General features: G+C 62.0%; 1 protein-coding gene across 1 annotated transcript in view; it reads right to left on the bottom strand.

Annotated features, from left to right (window-relative positions):
• Positions 1 to 2,168: 2,168 nt before the first annotated feature.
• FIBCD1 (fibrinogen C domain containing 1) overlaps positions 2,169 to 17,711 on the bottom strand; it is a 30,064-nt gene continuing 14,521 nt past the window's right edge. Inside the window, exons 5-7 of the mRNA XM_044264221.1 lie at positions 6,962 to 7,058; positions 2,963 to 3,142; positions 2,169 to 2,509 (exon numbers count right to left, since the gene is read on the bottom strand). Coding sequence (XP_044120156.1) covers positions 2,250 to 2,509; positions 2,963 to 3,142; positions 6,962 to 7,058 — 537 coding nt within the window. The 3' untranslated portion in view covers positions 2,169 to 2,249. The remainder of the gene's footprint in view (positions 2,510 to 2,962; positions 3,143 to 6,961; positions 7,059 to 17,711) is intronic.

Here is a 17,711-nt window from a genome sequence, read left to right as displayed (position 1 = left end):
AGGGCGAGTGCAGTCACTGGCTGGTTCCGCAGGACCTGCCTGTGCTGGCGGAAAGGAACCTTCAGAAGCTTTGTGGGGCCACATGCGCTGCCCGGGTCCTGTGTAAAGACCCCCTCTTCTGCTTGGCTCACTCTCCTCATCAGAGGACAAAGGAAAGGGACAGGGACTTCGGTCAGTTCACATGGGATAGTGGGACCACAGGCCCCCCCCCGCCAAGCCATCAGCTCGGGCCCCTCACACACATTCGTCATCTGTCAGGCCTTGATGGAGCGGCCTTTTGCTACTTGCTGTCCTCACAGCCCCTCTTCCTGTGGTCACTGCCACTCACGAGACAGCCGTTCCCGCGGACATCGCAGCGGGGGCTCCTGGAGGCCAGAGCCTGCCTTGCTCACCAAGCCCCCAGGGAACATGTGTGCGGGGCTCTCTGTGCCCTTTAGGAAGTGGGGTGTGCCGGCCTTGGCTGTCCCCACCAGAGGGCTCTGTGCCCAAGCAGCCAGCGCTGGATCTGGCCCAGGTCCCATGACAGTGCCACTGCTGGGCTGGGCGTGGGGCTGGGGCTTTCGGGTAGGAAGGAACAGGTGTCTGCATGTCGGCGGATGCTCCTGGAAGCCACCCTCGGCCTCCCTCCCGCCCGGCCCAAGCCCCGGCACGTCCGTTGTGCAGCCAAGCCCTGGCAGGAGCGCCCCGAGCTTCCTGGCGCACACGCACATCTGTGAATCCATTTACATGACGCTCACCAGGAGTTTGTTTGATGACAGATCAGAAAACGCCTGACACTTTCCAAACAGTGGCTGGCAGCGCGAGGCTGGCAGCGGAAGCCGGCCCTAGCCTGGGGCTGACGGGGGAGAAGGGGGCTCCCTGGGATGAGGAGTTGGGGTCCCACCCGGCCTCTGCACTATGGCTGGGGGCCCCAGCAGCTTGGGTGGGCCGGCTCCCCTTCTAGAGGACGGAGAAGGGGGCTGGCAGGGGCCCTTCCCTCCATGTCATACGGAGCCCCCCCACCCCGGCCACCGCTGCAGCTGGGCTCCTCCCCCAGCACGGGTCACACTGGGCTGCGCCGCCTGTCTCTTGGCCGCATCTGTTTCAAGTACGGTGCCCACAGGGCAGGGACTCGGTGCCGTCCAGCACCTGGGCAGGCCTTGGCCCACAGCAGATGTCCAGCGAAACTTGGCTGAATGCCACGACCAGGCGGAGCTCCAGGGGACAGGCCGGCTGGCACAGCGGGTCAGCCGCACTCCGACCCCTCCTGCTGCCCCTGGCTGACTCTGACTCGTGATTCCTGCAGCACAAACTCTGGTGGGCGGGGGAGAGAGGAGCCCCACGCTTCCCTATTTGCCCGTGTTCACCTGCCTCCAGGCGTCCTACAAGGAAACAGTCCGCCCTCCTGCCTGAGGCGGGCCCCTGGTGCGGCCCACCCCATCCCAGAACCTCTCAAGCGGCCCATCAAATCCCCCCTGGCGGGAGCTTGGCAGAACAGCCCTGTGCTTGGTTCTGATGGCGAGGGCATCAGGGGCCCAGCACTATCCAGGATGGGGGTTAGGGCTGCTCTTTTTGGCTGCTGACCTCAGGACCCGCAGTTGGGTAGGTGCAGTGTTGGGGGGGTATGATGGGACATTGGGAAGATTCGATGGAAGAGTGTGTCCAGTGTCTGGCGGTGCCTCGGTCCCCCTGTTTGCCCAGTGAGTGCCTCCCTTCCCCCTGACCTGAGGTGGCAGCACCCATAGTCACCAGTAGGGGGCGGCCTCCCCACTGAGACAGCAGTCTCCGGGTGGACCAGGAAAGAGCTCCCAGACCCCTCCTGGTCCAGCCTCCACCTTGCAGGCCTGATGCCAGGAGACCCTAAGACCCTGGAGTCCCTGGGAATTGGGGAATGTGGGGGGGTGGTTCAAGCCCCACGGCAGCCCAGGAAATAGAGAGGTCCTGACGGGCCAGGCCGGGAGGGAGCAGGACCTGCCCCAGCGTCCCACAGGCAAGAGGACAGGGTGGGAGCCAAAGTCTGGGCAGGCAAGATTTGGGGCTGTTAAGTGGGCCCTGCCCCAGGTCAGCAGAGGTCAACTGGAGGGCGGGGACAGGGCAAAGGTAAGGTGCAGCCCCTCCAATGTGAGAGCAGGTCAGAGGAGATGCAGGGTAGGGTCGGGCCAGGGATGGGGAGGGGTGAGGGGTCGGGAGTGGCGCAGGGTAGGGTTGGGCCAGGGATGAGGGGCGAGCGGGCAGGGGTGGCGCGGATGTCGGGCGGGCGCCGCCCCCATCTAGCGGTCCTCACGGACCGGCCGGATCTTCATCTCCGAGAACTTGAGCGAGTACTGCCAGCCCGTCCAGGAGGACCACTCGATGCCGTCGGCGTAGGAGGCGTGTGCGCCGCGCAGGTACTGCCCGTTGAGGTTGGACGTATGGCAGTTGCGGTACCACCAGGCGCCGCGGTAGAAGGCCGCACAGTTATTCTCCGAGTGGTCACTGTCGCGGTCCTTGGTGGTGAACCTCATGCCGCCGTGCTTCAGGAGGGAGTCCCCTGCGCGGAGGCGCACACGTGCAGGCGTGGGTCCCGGGGACTCCCAGACATGCAGACCCTCACCTGGGCACGTGCACACACGTCTGTCCCGACACACCCACGGTGTCTGTGTGGCTCGCGGGTCCCCACGGGGCCACCTTGAGGGTCCACGGTCTATCCCTGGGTCCTGGCCGGTCTCTGTCTCCCCTCCCCCCCTTTCATACACTCCCTGTCCTGGCCATGCCTCCCCTTTAGAAGAGAAACCCAGCCCAGAGGGGTGCGGCCACCCCACTTGACAGGTCCAGCAGAACCCAAGCCCCAGGCATCCTGATTCCCGGCTCGGGGCTCACTTTGCTCATCTGCAGAATGGGTGAATGACTCAGGTCCTGCCGTTTCATGCTGTTGGGGTGAGGGCCAGGCGGGACTTGAAGGAGGAAGCCAGAAGTACCAGACCCCTGTGGCCTGGGATCCTACCTGCCGTGCCCGAGTAGTCGGCCACGGTGAGCGGGTACCCGTCTTCCTCGGGGTCCACGGAGAACAAGCCCACAGCAAAGCTCCCGTAGCGGGCGTAGGCTGTGCCGTTGTCGAAGTCCTCCAGGTCCACATGGAGCTCGTACGTGGCCTGTGTGGTCAGGGCGTGGATCCTCCTGAGCCCTAGAGTGGGGGGAAAATGGCTGAAGTCGGGGGGCTTACAAGGGGACCCCCACAGAGGGAACTGAGGAGACCCAAGAGCCCAGCTCACGCGGCTGGCGACAGGAAGGTTTGCGCCGTCAGCCCCGGGCTGCGTCCCTCCTCCGGCCGGCCTGTGTTTGGCAGGAAACTGAGGACTCACCGTTTCTCTGTTTGCTTTAAGTCATTTCCAAATGTTTGAGTGGAAGGTTAGTAGCAAGACGGCAGGAGTCCGAAGGAGCCTGGAGAATCTGGGTTGAGGATGACAGCACCTCTCACCCTCACTCCCACTCTAGGCTCCGGCCGGAAGGGATCTGGGCTTGTGTGCACTTCCCTGAACCTGGCCTCTGAGTCTTTGCACATGCTGTTCCCTCTGCCCAGGATACTTTGCCCTACTCATCCCGGTGAGGTTTTGTTCGTGTTCAGGTCTCAGCTCAGGACGGCTGCCTGGCCTCCTGCCTGGATTGAGGACCTCTGCCCACCGGCAGCTCCCCCTCTCTGTGTTTCTCATTCTGTGTCCCCACTGCCTATTTCCTTGTCTGCGCCCCGCCCCATACACAGCGTGGAAGCTCACGACTAACTCCCAGCATCGGAGTGCGGCTTGGTACACAGTAGGCACTCAACAAATGCTGGCTTAGCGGCTGAGCAGCGGAAGGCGGGGTCTGAGTCTCCTGCTGGCTCCAGGGCCTGGCCCCCGCGCCCCATCGTCCCTCGCCCTCCCTCCCTCCCTCCCTCACACACTCACGTTCAAGGTGCTTCCCTGCCAGTTTGATTACCTCTTGATTAAGAGGGCGTTTAATTAAAATTACAAGTTATCAGCATCTAGTGACATTTCATCAGCCTCTCCCTCCTGAGCTCCAGACACCCCGCAGGAGGGTCAGGGTATAATAGTGCAAGCTAAGGGGGCGAGAAGACCGTGCGGCCCCTTCCCCACCCAGGCCAGAGGGAAGCCTCAGGCCCACGGTCCAGGGCCAGCGCTAAGGAGAGCCGCCCTGAGCAGACTTAACGGCCTTGTCCGAGGCAGACCCCGCGCAGGCTCTCCGGGCAGCATCCCCAACCCCCGCCCCGTCCTACTTTCCCAGAACCGGGATTTGAGAGCAGAAGGGTCTCATCCCCCTGCCTCTCTCTGCTTGTCCCTGGGCTCCCCCTCTGGGGGCACCAGCACACACCCCAGCTTGGGCACCTGTGCCCCCAGCCTTCCGGGGCCGAGGTGAGGGGCCACGAGGGCTCCACATGCTGTAAAGGGCAGGCCGGGGATAGCGGTGACAACTGTCCACCCGCTGGACGGCCCTCGCAAATGCCAGCCACCATTCCGAGCGCTTCATGCGGCTTAATGAATCCAGTGGAATTAGAATGAGTCCAATTTAATTAAAGAATCCCTGTACAGCTCTTAGAACAGGGCCTGGCCCACTGCACACATTATCCAGGTGTTTGCTGCTGCTGTTGTGATCAGCGAGGCAGGGGCCCTGTTGTCGCTGTCTGACGGCTGAGCCTGGGGCACAGGGAGGTTAAGGGACAGGCCCGGGTCACACAGCTGGAGAGTGGCAGAGCTGGGATTTCAACCCAGGCAGACCTGCCTGGACTCCTTGCTCTTACTCAGTTCTTGTCCAAGACAAACAATCCGATCCAGGGAGAGGGCAAGAGGGACACCAGCCCAGCAGGAACGCTTGAAGATTCCAGATTCCTTTCCCCCACTGAGTGGTTGCTGGTGCCCAAAGGCCCACCATTAGCACGCCGTTCCTCTGGGCAAAGCCGTGCTCCTCCCCGTGCCCAGGAGGGGCCTCAGGCAGGGTGCCCTGAAGGAGAGGCAGAGTGGGGCCCTGAGGGTCCTCTGCTGTCTTCACCCTTCTTCCCACAAAGGCTACCTCCTTCCCTGCTCTCTCTCTCTCTTCACTTCTTGTGTCTCTCCAACCCCCCTGCTTCGCTGGGCTCCTGGGTGGTGAGCTGAGATCGGACCCCACCACCATCAGAGCTGGAGGGAGAGGGAGCTGGTGGGTTAAAATGGAAAAATACTTAGACCCCCCAAACCTCTCACCCTCCCCCCCCGACAAACTCCCAGATGGATTAAAGATCTGAACCTAACACAAACACTCAAAAACATTAAAAAAATAAAAAGGAGACATCTTTGTAAAACTGGGAGGGAAAAGCAGGGCCTAAAACCCAGAGGACATGAAGGAAAAGACTGGCAAGCATTGGCTACATAAAATTTTAAATGTCTAGGAAATAAGCCATAATTTTACAAAAAAAAAAAAGAGAGAGAAGAGAGACTGAAAGACAAATGACCAGAAGTAAATACATATCATGGGCACCTGACAAAGAATCAATAACCTTAATATATAAAGAGCTCCCATAACTCAATAGGAAAAGACAAAACACTAGATGGGAAGGTGAGAGGGGAGCGTGGAAAGGCAGAGGGAGGGAACAGCCAGGGGAGTTGAGGGTTGAGTTGACATTCTCCTCAGGGCTCCCTGTCTGCCGGGAGCTAATCAAGGCCCCGCTTAAATGCTTCCTCCCGCACCTTCCGTGGCCGCTGATAGATTTCAATTAAGATGCGGTGAGTGGCGGAGTCAGCAACACTGGTCCAAGGAGGTGGGTGGTGATGCGGAAACAGGGCCCCCACCTGGCCACCCTCTCCCCATCTGACACACCCACCCAGGTGGGGGGCAGGGGAGGGGTCTTCCCACCCAGAAGGTTCTCTCCCGCAGCCCCTCCCCTGCCCCTGCTCTCACTCGTGCAGTTCAGGGTGTAGTTTAAAGCTTGTGAATCCTGCTCAGGTTCCCTCCATCCCAAGACTCACATACACACCACTGGTTCTGGGTCTCGCTTTGCTCCCCCATAAAAGGGGAGGACAATGCAGGCCCATCCACCGTCTTAGGGTAGGTGCGAGGTGTCAGGGTCGAAGTCTACAGAATGGGCTTGGCATACAGGACGTGCCCGCTAAATAGAGACTCGGGGTAATAAAGTTCTGTAGCTGGTCCCTGCCTGGTAACGGGACACGGGCGGGCGGGGGGGGTGGGCGGCCAGGACAGAGAGGGTCCTGCCCTCGTGAGTCCCAGGGTCGGGGAGAAGGACATTAGGCCAATGACACTGTAGATCACCACCCAGGTACCTCTGGCCAGGGGGGCAAGTGGTCACGGACCTGGTCCCACCCCTGGGACTGACCCTGTCTTTCCCCCAGAAATTCCCCTGAAACTCCTACAGGCCTAGGACCTTCCTGACCGCCACCTGGGAGCCGAGCCCTCCAGACGGGGCTCCCCACCAGCCACAGGCCTCACACCTTCCTTCCTACCTCCTCTACCTCCTGCCTCAGCCCTGTGGGGGAGCGCTCCCAGATACCCGGCTGTGGGAACGTCAAAGTGGGGCCCTGTGCTGTGGGGTGGATGAGCCCATTAACGTGGGGTGTGTCCAAGGCTGTGGGTTTTACTTTATTTCATAAAGTGTATTTATTTACATCCTCTCTACACCCAAGCTGAGACTCGAATTCAGGACCCCGAGATCAAGAGTCCCACGCTGCTCCGACTGAGACAGCCAGATGCCCCGATTTTAATGTGTTAAAAATATCAACGGGGTGACAGCCAGTGGGGGCACAGGGCTTCTTTTTGGGGTGGAGAAGATGTTCTGGAATTAGGTAAGGGCGAGGGTCACCCAACTCTGTGAATGTACTACAAACCCCTGAACCGTGCTTTAAAACGGCGAATGCTATAGACAGACTAAAAAAACCCAGCCTAGGTGGGGAGGGCGCGTTCCCGCAGGCTGGGTGCACGGACACACAGCAGCCCGCCCTGCTGGTGTCCCGGCTCTCACCTAGCCAGTGCTCCCCCGTGAGCTTGCCGAAGCCGTCCCGGTACGCTTCCCAGCCTCGGAAGAAGTTCACGGAGCCGTCCTCCCGGCGCTGGAACACCTGCGAAGGACGGAGAGCTGGTGTCCGCCCCTCCCAGGACCCCAACCCCGACACGTGTCCCCTGCCCCCCTCGCTCCTTTTGGCCGCCTGCCTGCTTGGGGCGGTCGTGGGGCCTGGAGCAGAGCAGGAACTCGAGGACCTCACGATGGCCCCAGGCAGGACTGACTAAATGCCCCCAGACCTCCCCCAAACGTCCCCCCAGGAAGCAATCACGGTGGACAGGGCTGGAGTAAACGCGGCTTCCAGGCCCACCTCGGCTGCCTCGCTGTGGGACCCGGGACTGGTCCCAACCCCGGCTTCGGCCTCACTTTCCCTCCAGGCCAAGTAAGAAGGGTGGGGAAGGGCCCTAATACCTCTTCCCAGGTCGAAACAAAACTGGGCAAAAATCTGTTCTCGAGTTTTGAAGGACCGAGAACACAACGCGCGCCCAGGCCCGGCCTCCAGAGCTCCATCTCGCGAAACGAGGCTGGGCAGAGTTGTGCACAGCCTCCCCAGAGGAGCGGCCCCGGCGGTGGGTGGGGGGGGGGGACCATTGGGGGCCTGGGGGACCAGAGCCCCAGCCGCTTCCGGGGGTGGGCACGGGAGTCCACAGCCCGCAGGGATCTGACTCCGGACCAACGAGCAGCCGCGCTGCCTCTGTAACTCACGTTAATAACATCGGCGAGTTGGGAGTCAGGAATCCCATCGGTTAAATTGCTTTGAAATAAGTGCCACGCTGGGCCGGCCCGAGCTGCCGCGAGTGTGTACAGGATCCGCTGACAGTCCTGTTCCCCGCTGCCCCGTTCCAGCTCGTTCTGTGTAACAAGCCTTTTCCTCGCTCATGTGCCGAGGCAGCACCCGCGCCCCCCCCGCCAGGGCCCTCCATCTGCGCCCACGAGCCAGGCGGTAGAGATCGGGCTGCGAGCTGCCGCTTTCCTGACGAAGCAGCCTGATTTCAGTCGCCCGGAACCGCCCGGGAGCGTCCTCCCCCGGGAGCATGGCCTCCTGCTCGGCACGGGTCCCCGGGGACCCCGATCTCGGTCACAGCCTTTGCTCAGCTGTGACGTCAGGGAGTGGCCGGCCTCCCGTCCCTCCTGTCCCACGTCGCAGACCTGGCCGGGCCCCGACGGGTGCAAGTGCTCCGAAGGGACTGGCTGGGGAGGGAAGTTCGATCGGGCTCCGAGAGATCTGAGAGGTGCTGGGCCGAGGTATTGACGGCCCGATTGGGACCCTGAGCACGTGCCCTTTGAAAGGCTTAATCCTGGCAGAAGCGCAGGCGCTCCCCGGAGAAGTCTCGAGAAGGCAGCAGGCAGCGGGAGCCTGTTTCTGCCGGAGGGGGAGAGAGGCGGGGGGCCGGGGGGGGGCGACAGTCAGGACCTGGGCCCCGCCGCTTAGAGCGCCGGCCACTGGTCCATCTCTCTGTCCTTGGGGGGTCACAGCGGCACCTCCCCCGTGGGCCCTGGCGGTCCACTGAGAAGACACTCAGGGCCAGGCACACAGCTGGTGCTCAGCGTGTGCCGGCTGCAGGAGAACGACAGCACCGAGCCCCAGGCCAGGCCGGGGGGTCTCCCCTCCACCCCTCCCTGTCAGCCCCCGCCCCGGGAACACCCTGCTCTTCCTTCCAGACTCGGGCCTTGCGCACATCCACCCTGAGCCGTCCGGGAGCCCACCCGGTGCCTCCATCATCCATTCAGATGCGCCAGAGATCATCTCCCTTAGGGCAGAGGGACACAGGGGACCCCCCACCCCAACCCGATGGGAAGCAGGACCGCTCTACGACGTGGGGACAGTGGATATGACCGGCATGGCCGGCTGCTGGAGGGGAGTCCAGGGTGGGCCTGGAGGGGGGCAGGGTCCTGACCACAAGTGTGGCCGTGTGGCCTGGGGACATCACTCCTCCCCTCTGGGCCTCGTTTGTCCTCACTCGCTAACAAGCCAGGCCTGCCCCCCCCCCAGGGCCCCAGGGAAGGGTGAATGGCAGGACCCTGGTCCTGTTATCCCCACTGTCGTATTTTTCCTGTCACTGCTGTTAGGAGGTGGTCAGCTGGGCTTCTGGGCACAGGCAGGGTGTACGCCCTGGAAGATGAGACAGACAGAGTGCTCAAGGTGGGCTGGTGTGCACAGCTGGCCATGGCTGATGCCGGGGCCGAGTCCCTCTCGCTGAGTCCCTCTCACGTTCTTACTCACGAAATCCTTACCCCAACCCTGTTCTCCACCCCCTCATCCTCAGAGTAGACAGAAGCTCGGACGCCGGCCAGAAGTCGGGGGGGCAATGAGCATGGGGGGGTCGGACCCACCCCTCACGCCCGCAGCCGAAGGCCAGGCTGGACACCAGCAGCCAATGTCCCCCCACTCAACGTCACTCTCATTCGCCACTGACCAGCCCCAGGAGGTGCCTCCTTGTTGCCCCGCCACGGCTTTTAAGCCGACCTCTGACTTCTGTCCGCCCCTCTCTCCCCTGCCAGGAACAGGCCGGGGCCTGGCTGGGGCTCAGCCTGGGTGCGTGATCAGCGGGTGAGAGCTCAGGATTTGGGGGCTGCCTGGGCCCACCCCCCAGCCTCTCACTCGCCCCGGGGACAGTACGCCTCAAGCAACCACGAGGGGAGACGCTCCCAATGAGATGGTTTGAGTCTACACCCACTTAGAAGCCACCTCGACTGTGCGCCCACGTGAGCGTGTTCACCCGTGACCCGTGAGCCACCCCGGGAACGGCCCAGACACCTCCACAAAGACGCTTTGCAGAAGCGGCACTTAGACTTGATGCCCAGGACCCCGGGAGAGGCAGGTGACATCATGGCACACACACTCACAGAGGTTCGTATCGGAGACAAAAGCTTCCTGCACTGACACTTGCCCTTTGAGACTCTCTGGATGCTGCCGGCCTTCGCCGTGGGCCTCCCTGCCTCCTGGGCTGAGTGACAGCGGGAGCCGGCCCGGCCGGGATCTCGGGCAAGGCACCCGGGCCCGCCCTCAAGCCAGTCCCTGCTCAGTGTGGCCCACGGTGTCCAAGGGCCCTCGAAGCCACAGACCGGCTGCCAGTTCTCCAACGTTTGCAGGAGTCGGCTCTCTCTGACTCAGAGGCCCAGGCTGGGCCACAGCTGGACCTCCGGGACGCTGGCTGGACGGATGTCACCAAGCAGAAGGCCTTCAATTACAGAGCAAGGATCAGCCAGACAGGAAGACGGAAGAGGGAGCAAAGGACGGAGGGAGCCACTTCCCGGCCATCTGTCCCAAAAGAACATGAATCCCACTTGGGCCAAAAAAATAAGGGGGGTGGGCAGGAAAAGGTAGGGAAAAAAGAATGCCTTTTGAGGCTCAAATCTTCACGGGTCCGGCTCCCGGGCATCTCCCTTGGGTTCCAGCAGCAAAGTGACCGAGGCGGGATGCCAGGCACTGGCCGGCCGCTCGAGCAGGTGGCACGTAGGAAGACAGACAGAGCGTGTTTTCTTGATGCGGCTTCTCAAAAGCCAGTGCCTGTCGCCCGGCGTGTCTTCCAAGTACTGCTTGGGGGCTCTGCCAAGGGAGGGCTGGGCCCACATGGTCCCGCAGATGGTGCCGGGCGGTTCCAAAGGAAGGAGCGGCTGCATTTGGGGCGGTGGCAAGCTGGGGGGTGGGGGGGAGCAGAGTGGCCGATGGTCCCGCGTTTGTCCGCTGGGCTCCATGGGCCCGTCTTGGGCTCCACGTCTCTGGGTCACATCTCTGCCGGGACCCCCTCCTCGGATGGGCCCTGTTGGACTGGCTCCTTGTCTGCCGTGGGGCTAAGAGCCAGAGGCACATCCTGGACGCCCGAGCCTGGCTCCGTGGTCTCCCCAGCCCAGAGGGCTCTGTGCTCCCGTTTGGCGAATGAACAGGCCAAGTGCATGAGGTGGGGTGACCACTGCAGAGCGGGGACACCCTCAGTGCTGAGGGGGTGTGCCTTGCGTCCCCAGGCCTGCAAGCCCACTCGGCCCTCAGCGCAGCTGAGCTGGGCCAGCCGCAGGAAGTGCCCTTGGGTGGCACCTGGGAGACCAAGTCCCATGGGGATTTCCAGCAACAGGCCACATGTCCTCCTAAGTCTGGGCTTCTCTCTTCTGCAGAACGAAAAGCTTGCTGCTCCAGGCCCTGTGTGCCGAGCATGGGCTCCCAGGGTGACTCAGGCCCTCAGAAACCTCACAGCCTCAGGAGAGGAGGACACAGAAGCCAGCAGTCACAGGGCTGGGCAGCTCCTGACGTGGCCTGCTCCTTCTGTCCCTATGCCTTTTCTCTTACCTATCAAATAGGGGTCATACGAACTCCGACCCGCAAAGACTCGGTCATGGTTACCAGCGCTGGGGGGATGCACATTAGTCCAAAATGGTGACAATTGTTGGTACATTTGCTGGGAGCTCAGAGGAGGTTGGGGCATCTGCTGGGGTGGGCTCCAGGAGGGCTGCCTGGAGTAGGAGACAATCAACTGAACTGCTTATTGAGCAGGGCCTTGGCAGGTGGTCAAAGAGGCCAAGAGATGGGCGCTGGGTGGGTCCAAACCCTATGAGATGGGAAGGGGGTGTCTCTGCCTCTTTTCAAGGGTCCCCAGGAGGCAGCGTCTGGGACTTTCCCTAAACTCGGATGAAGCTGCTGACGAAATCCCTTGCAGGCAGATCTTGTGGGTTGTGCAGCTTCGGGGTCCACCAGCCCCCAGACCTCCTGGGCAGGCGAGTCTGGGCCGGGCAGGGGCGGGGCGTTGAGGCCGAGGCGGATTCTCGTTTCTAAGGAACAAAGAACTTGGACGTGCCACGTAGTCCTTCAAAGGCGGCCGCTGCGGAGGCTCTGCCCACTTTCCCGGGCGGCCGTGGTTCCTCGAATCCTTTCTGGGCACCTCTGGGCCGGGCCCCCGGGGTGCTCCCCGGGCTTGCTGGCAGGAGCACAGGTGCAGAAGGTCCCGGATTTCGAATCTCAGCTCTGCCTCTCGCGGGCCGTGTGACCTCAGACGAGTCACAGCCCCCCTTCCAAGCCTCAGTTTCCCTCTCTGTAAAGAGGAGCCAGCAGCAGTCCTCTCGCCACCCCTGCCGGGCTGCAGGGAAAACGCGCCGTGAAGAAAAAGCGTAAACAGGGCACACACAGTAGGTCTAACCAACGTCCCCTCCCTCCCCTTCAGAGCCAGCTGCCAAGCCCAGAAGGAAGCGGTCCTCCGCCTTGTTTTTGACTGAAAATGGTACCCCCGGGCTTGGCGCCCCGCCATGCTTCCCGGCTTGGCAGTCGGTGCCTGCCAGCTCCTGGCAAACGGTGCTCGGAGCTGCCATTTATCAGATGCTGAGCTCCTGGGCGAGTCCCGCGCGTGCTGCCCTGTTTTACGTTAAAAGTTTACAAGATCCAAACTGCTCTGGGTGGAGGCAAGCTCTCTCCGAGCACACCCGTCGAGGGGATGCGGGGCTGTCGTCTTGCACATGCATGAGGGTATAGAGCCCCAAAGACTCCCCAGGGCAGCGGGGAGCCGGTGCCGAGCCGCGCTGCAGCTTGGGGACACCATGGCACGCTGATGTCGGCAGCAAGGACAGGCTGAAGCCTCAGCCCATGTAGGGAGGAGGGTCCCACAGCCCAGCTGTCCAGCCTCCCCGGCTGCGCGGCCTGGGAAGCTTTTCATCTCTCCCTGAGCCTGATCGCACCGCCAGGCTGGTGGTGGCTCCTTTGATGTTTTGCAAGTGAGGGAGGGATTCTCCTCCCTGCCTGGGGAGCCAGGCAGGGAGGGGACCGTTTCTCTCACAGCGAAGCCAATTAGCAGCATATCTGAGCCGCTGACCTCGCGACAGTAACGCGCCTGGCAGAGGTGCGGCCACCGTGCAGAACGGGGCGTGGGCCGCTCAGCTCGCGGTGCTGGGAGCAGGCGACGGGCGCCGTGAATCCCAGTGGGGGCGCAGAGCCAAATCGATCCCACGGCGGGTTCCTGCCGCTGAGATGCTGACCTGGACCTGATTTCCGTGACCCCAGAGGTAATTATGCAAAGGCGAGGGAGGGGACCAGCAATCAGGCCTGGTGACAGCAGTGCTGTGAGCAGATGTCAGCGGGGGGCAAGGCTGTGCCTCGGGGCAGAGAGGCAGGGAAGTTGGGGGGGGGGGCGTCTGCAGAAGCCCAGCGGGACCCTCCTCTGACCACGTGAAACCCACACCATCCCCTGCACGGCGTCCGCACAAGCCACAAGGGCCACATTGGAGGCTGAATGAGGAAGGGGGCGCCCCAAGAGGGGATGTGACCTTCCAGTCTCACGTGGCCCGCTGGGAGGGGAGGTGAGCCGGAAACAGCCAGCTCCATCCCACGCATCGCCTTCCGAATGAGGAAATTTGCTTCTGTTTTGATGAGACTTGCCTTTAAACACCGGGCCTGTGAGGATCCTGCAGGAGGGAACCCGGTTCCTCTGTTTGCGGGAGTCCTGAGGCTCAGCCTGGACTCCTGCTCCCCGGCGCCCCGCTCACCGGGGAAGAGCCCGCGGAGGCTTCTGAGCCCGCGGAGGCTTCTGACTCTCCCCCAACATGAACGGGGCTCAGTGAGGTGAACTGTCCTTGCTAAGTGTCGGTGGTCACGTGTGTGACGAGGGACAGCAGGTGGACAGGAAACCGCTTGGTCACACCTGTACCGAGAAGGCGCCTGGTGGCCAGGCCCCGGTGGGCAGAGGCTTCCCAAAGGAGGCCCCTCACCACGAGTCACAGGTCGGCAGGACGGGGTCCTTCCTTCCTGCCTCCCTCCTCCTTTTCTGGGGCCGGGGTGAGTGCCCGTGTCAAGTTCAGGAGTGACCTTGACAATCGGCGTGACCCCGTGTGGCCCGGATCGCTGTGGGCTTTGGGACATGTGGAGAGAAGGCTGCGATGCAGCCAAAGCTGGTGGCCACATCAGCCAAAAGGCCACCTTGAGATGTGTGCCCACCGGCCTCGGGGGCCTCCCCACCCAAGGAACCACATGTGGCCTCTTTCCCACCCGGCAGTTCCTGCTCACCACAGCCACAGTCCAGGGCCCACAGAATTCACACGCCCCAAACTACTCCCCCACAGCCGCCGCGCCCTTGGCCCCGAGTCTCTGGGCCACTCCCGACTTGGGGAAGTCCTGAGGGCAACAGGAGCCTGGTCAGCTCTCAGGACAAAGCCCGTCTTCTAACGTGCCCGCAGCCGCACACGACCCAGCCCCTGGCCGCCTCCCTCCTCTGGCCCCTGCCCCCTCGAGCTCCGAACACCAGCAGACAGAGCCCACACGGGCCCAGACCCAACGCTACCCCGGCCCCGCAGACCTCTGCCTGTCTGTTCCCTTTGCCTGGAACCCTGGTCTCGCCTCGTCCCCCGGTGCTAGGACCTCCCTGTCCAGAATCTCCAGAATCTTCCCTGCGCTGCCCCAGGCTGGGTTAGGGGCTGTCCTCTGGGCTCCGCCGCCCCCACCCCAGCCCTACAGCCCTCACACAGGTGAGCTCATCCACCAGCTCCCCACCAGGCCAGGAGCTTTGCTCTTGGCCCCCCCGGCCCGCGGTTGGCGCTCAGTGGTTGAAGGGTTCAGGGTCCCCGTGTGACGGCCGGCTGCACAGACACGCGCGAGGGCCTGTGGTCTTTAAGCCGGGAAGCGCCTGCAGGTGCCCAGCCTTGCCCGGTCCGGCCTCACCGGGAAGCAGGCCCTGGCTGCCGCGTCCAGCCCCAGATGCCCTGGCCGCCAGGGAGAGCCATCCGGCGTCGGCACGCGGGGCCTGGCAGCTCAGACACGGGGCCTAACGAGGATGGATGGTACCAGGGTTCGGAGAGGCAGCCGCGGGCTCCTTCCCAAACAACAATTGAGTTTCCGAGAGATTCCGTGTGGCAGGGAGGTGATCCTGACAGATGCCCAGAGGTATCTGGGCAAAGATTGCTTTTGACGGAAGCCCAAATGGATATTAACGTCTATCGGCCTCGCAAAGACTTCTCAGCCAAGAGCGGCCTTCCTTCCACGGCCCCTGATCCAGGTCTCTGAGCGGGAGGGCAGGGGGGTGGGGGGTCCGCTGTTCCTCATCGGCTCCCCGGTAATGGGCCCTGAAGCCCGAGCCCTGGGTATTACCCGCCTCCCGGCCCAGATCCTCATCCACTTCCGGGGAGACGGGCTTCGGGAGCTGCGAAGCCCGGGCTGGCACCTGGGTCTTTCATTAAGCCTGTCCTAACCCTTAACTCTGATTTCTGGGCTTTGGCGCCTACGTAGGCGCAGCTCTGCCTGCTGAGGGGCTCCCAGAGGCAGACGCCGTAACTCAGATGTTCTGAGTTAGGAAAACAAAAGAGCTTTTCGGCCCCAGACCGGACGCAGTACACTTAAGTGCTCTCCGCTGGAGCTTGAAGATATGTCTGCACGTTGGTCTGTCCCTGGGCCTTTGGGGGATTCTCAGCTGCCGACTTTGCCCTACGAATGCACTCGCTCCCTGCCCCCACCCCGCCCACCTGCCTCACTCTGGCCTCCCCTGTCTCTGCTCCCCACCCCCACTCAGGAAAGCCGACCCCTCTCAAAACCGATGGGGGCTGCCCACACCTCCATATCCCACCCCGCCTTCCCTCGGAGAAGCTTCCCTCTGCCCTCTGCCTGGCCATCGGCGCGCCAGAAATCGTTACCATGCTCCTCGGTGAGAAATGGAGGGGTAATGCCAACCTCTCCTCATGCCCCAAGTGCCAAGGGCAGAGACCTGGGGGGCTGCCTAGGCTCCAGCCGACCCGATACCCTGCTTCAGGCCCCCATGACTGTCCCCTGCACGATGGTCAGTGACCTCTTGGCAAAAAGCTCAGCAAAAGGGGTCAAGCACGTCCTGGTCCCGTTGGACGGCCGGGGCCTTGCACATGGCGTGGCCCATCATCCTAAATAGTGATCACGCCACCTATGGGCCTGTGCCAAATGCCCCACAAGCATTTGCAGGAAGCCTTGGTCAACCTGACCGTCTTTCCCTATCTTCTGAGATTTGGGGAGGGTCGCAGGCCTGTGGCCCAGGCCCCACCCATCAGCATAGCCATTGGCCCAACGGTTGGGGAAGCAAAGAGGCGAGGATACAAGGGATCTCTTTCAAAGCAACCTCAGACTGCACCCCAGGCCAGCACCCATCTTGGGGGTGCCTGTGCCCAGGGGTAGCTGTGCCCCGGGGGCCCAATGCCAGCAGCCCGGGGGCAGTGGGGTTCCCACCTTGTCACCCATGGCCAGATCTGGGGTGCTCCGTTCCTGGCGGCATGGCCCTGAGCTGGCTTCTCGGGCCTCCCAGCCTCCCTCCAGGACGTTTCCTTTTCTGCTTAAATCAGAGATTTTCTGTTGCTTGCAGTTAAGATCTCACAGTGAGGCAAGTGGGTATCCCCATTTTACAGCTGAGGAAACTGAGGCTCAGAGGAATTGAGTAACTTCCCCGAGATATCAAACAGCAGGACTGGGAGCTAGCCCGATATCTGTCTGTGGATATTGGAGCCCAAGCTCCCCCCTGCATTGGCAAAACCTTGATCACAGGCCTGTCCACAGCGTGAGCCAGCGGCCTCCTCCTCTCCCCTCTCCCCGCTCTGCTCCAGGATGCACGGTCAGGTTACAGATCCTGAAGCCACCTTAAGCCATCTTCCTCTCTCCGGCACCCTCAGTAGCTCCCCAGTGCCCACCGCAACCCCACAGCCTGGGACACTGACGCCGGTCTCTGGTCTCACTTCTTCACGCGCCATCCACCCCAGGTTGCTCTGTTCCCTGAAGAGCCTACGTGCTTCCTGCGTCCCAGACCCTGGTTAGGTTGGTCCCTCTGCCTGGAGCACCGTCTCTGTCCTTCCCCCTTACTGCTCTCACCCACTTCTTACAGCTTATCTGCAAAGCCCCCCTTGTGCAGGAAGCTGGCACAGAGCCTCCCCTAACTCTGCTTACCGTGACCTCTTCCACCCAAGACTCCAAATTCTCCAGGAGGACTGCGGTAGGGACTTCCCCATCTCTGTGCAGCCCCGGGACACAGTAGGTGCCCAAGACTGTTTGCCCATTTATGAAACCAAATGTGAAGCCAGGAACCCTTAAAGTGTCGGTTGTACGAGCCCCGCTTTCCATCGTCACTGGGCATCCCAACCATGGCCAACTTGGGGAGGCTGAGCAGCTTTCAGGGTGGAGGCAGATGTCCAGGGACAGTGGTACAGGTTGTTCACTGCTCCAGGGCACCCGGCCCACATTTATTCTCCTCACCAAGCCCAGTGTCCCAGGGGGCCAAAAGGAAAGGACAGGCATTTTTAATTTACATGAAGTCACTCAAGAGCCAGTGGCAGCCCTGCTGAAGCCTGGCTCCAGGACTGAGCTTCAGGTGAGGGTTGGAAGGCCACTGATTCGAGGGGGAGGGACAGCAAGCTCACTTCATCTCCCAGCTCTAGAATGGGGGTCAGCAAACCACAGCCCACAGAAGGACTCCTGCCCACTGCCTGTTTTTTAAATGGCTTGTGAGCCAAGAATGGTCGGGAACGTTTTTAAAGTTTTTTTAAAAGGCATATTTAAAAATATCTTTGTGATAATATTTGAAGAACGCACAAACATTTTATGAAATTCCCATTTCAGCGTTCACGCATGTTACTAAAATGCTGCTAGGCCCATGCGTTTCCCTTGGCCTGTGGCTCCGGCGTCCGCACGAAGGCAGAAGCCAGCAGTGGCCCCAGAGGCTGTGGGAGGCGACGCACGCAGACCCCACTCCCAGAAGGGGCTTCCCCACTAGCGGACCCAGAGATTCCCTGGGGA

This window comes from Neovison vison, chromosome 9 (genome assembly GCF_020171115.1).
Source record: "Neovison vison isolate M4711 chromosome 9, ASM_NN_V1, whole genome shotgun sequence".
Taxonomy (NCBI): Eukaryota; Metazoa; Chordata; class Mammalia; order Carnivora; family Mustelidae; genus Neogale; species Neogale vison.
The sequence above is the reverse complement of the archived record's forward strand: the minus strand, read 5'-3'. Positions and strand labels throughout refer to the sequence as shown.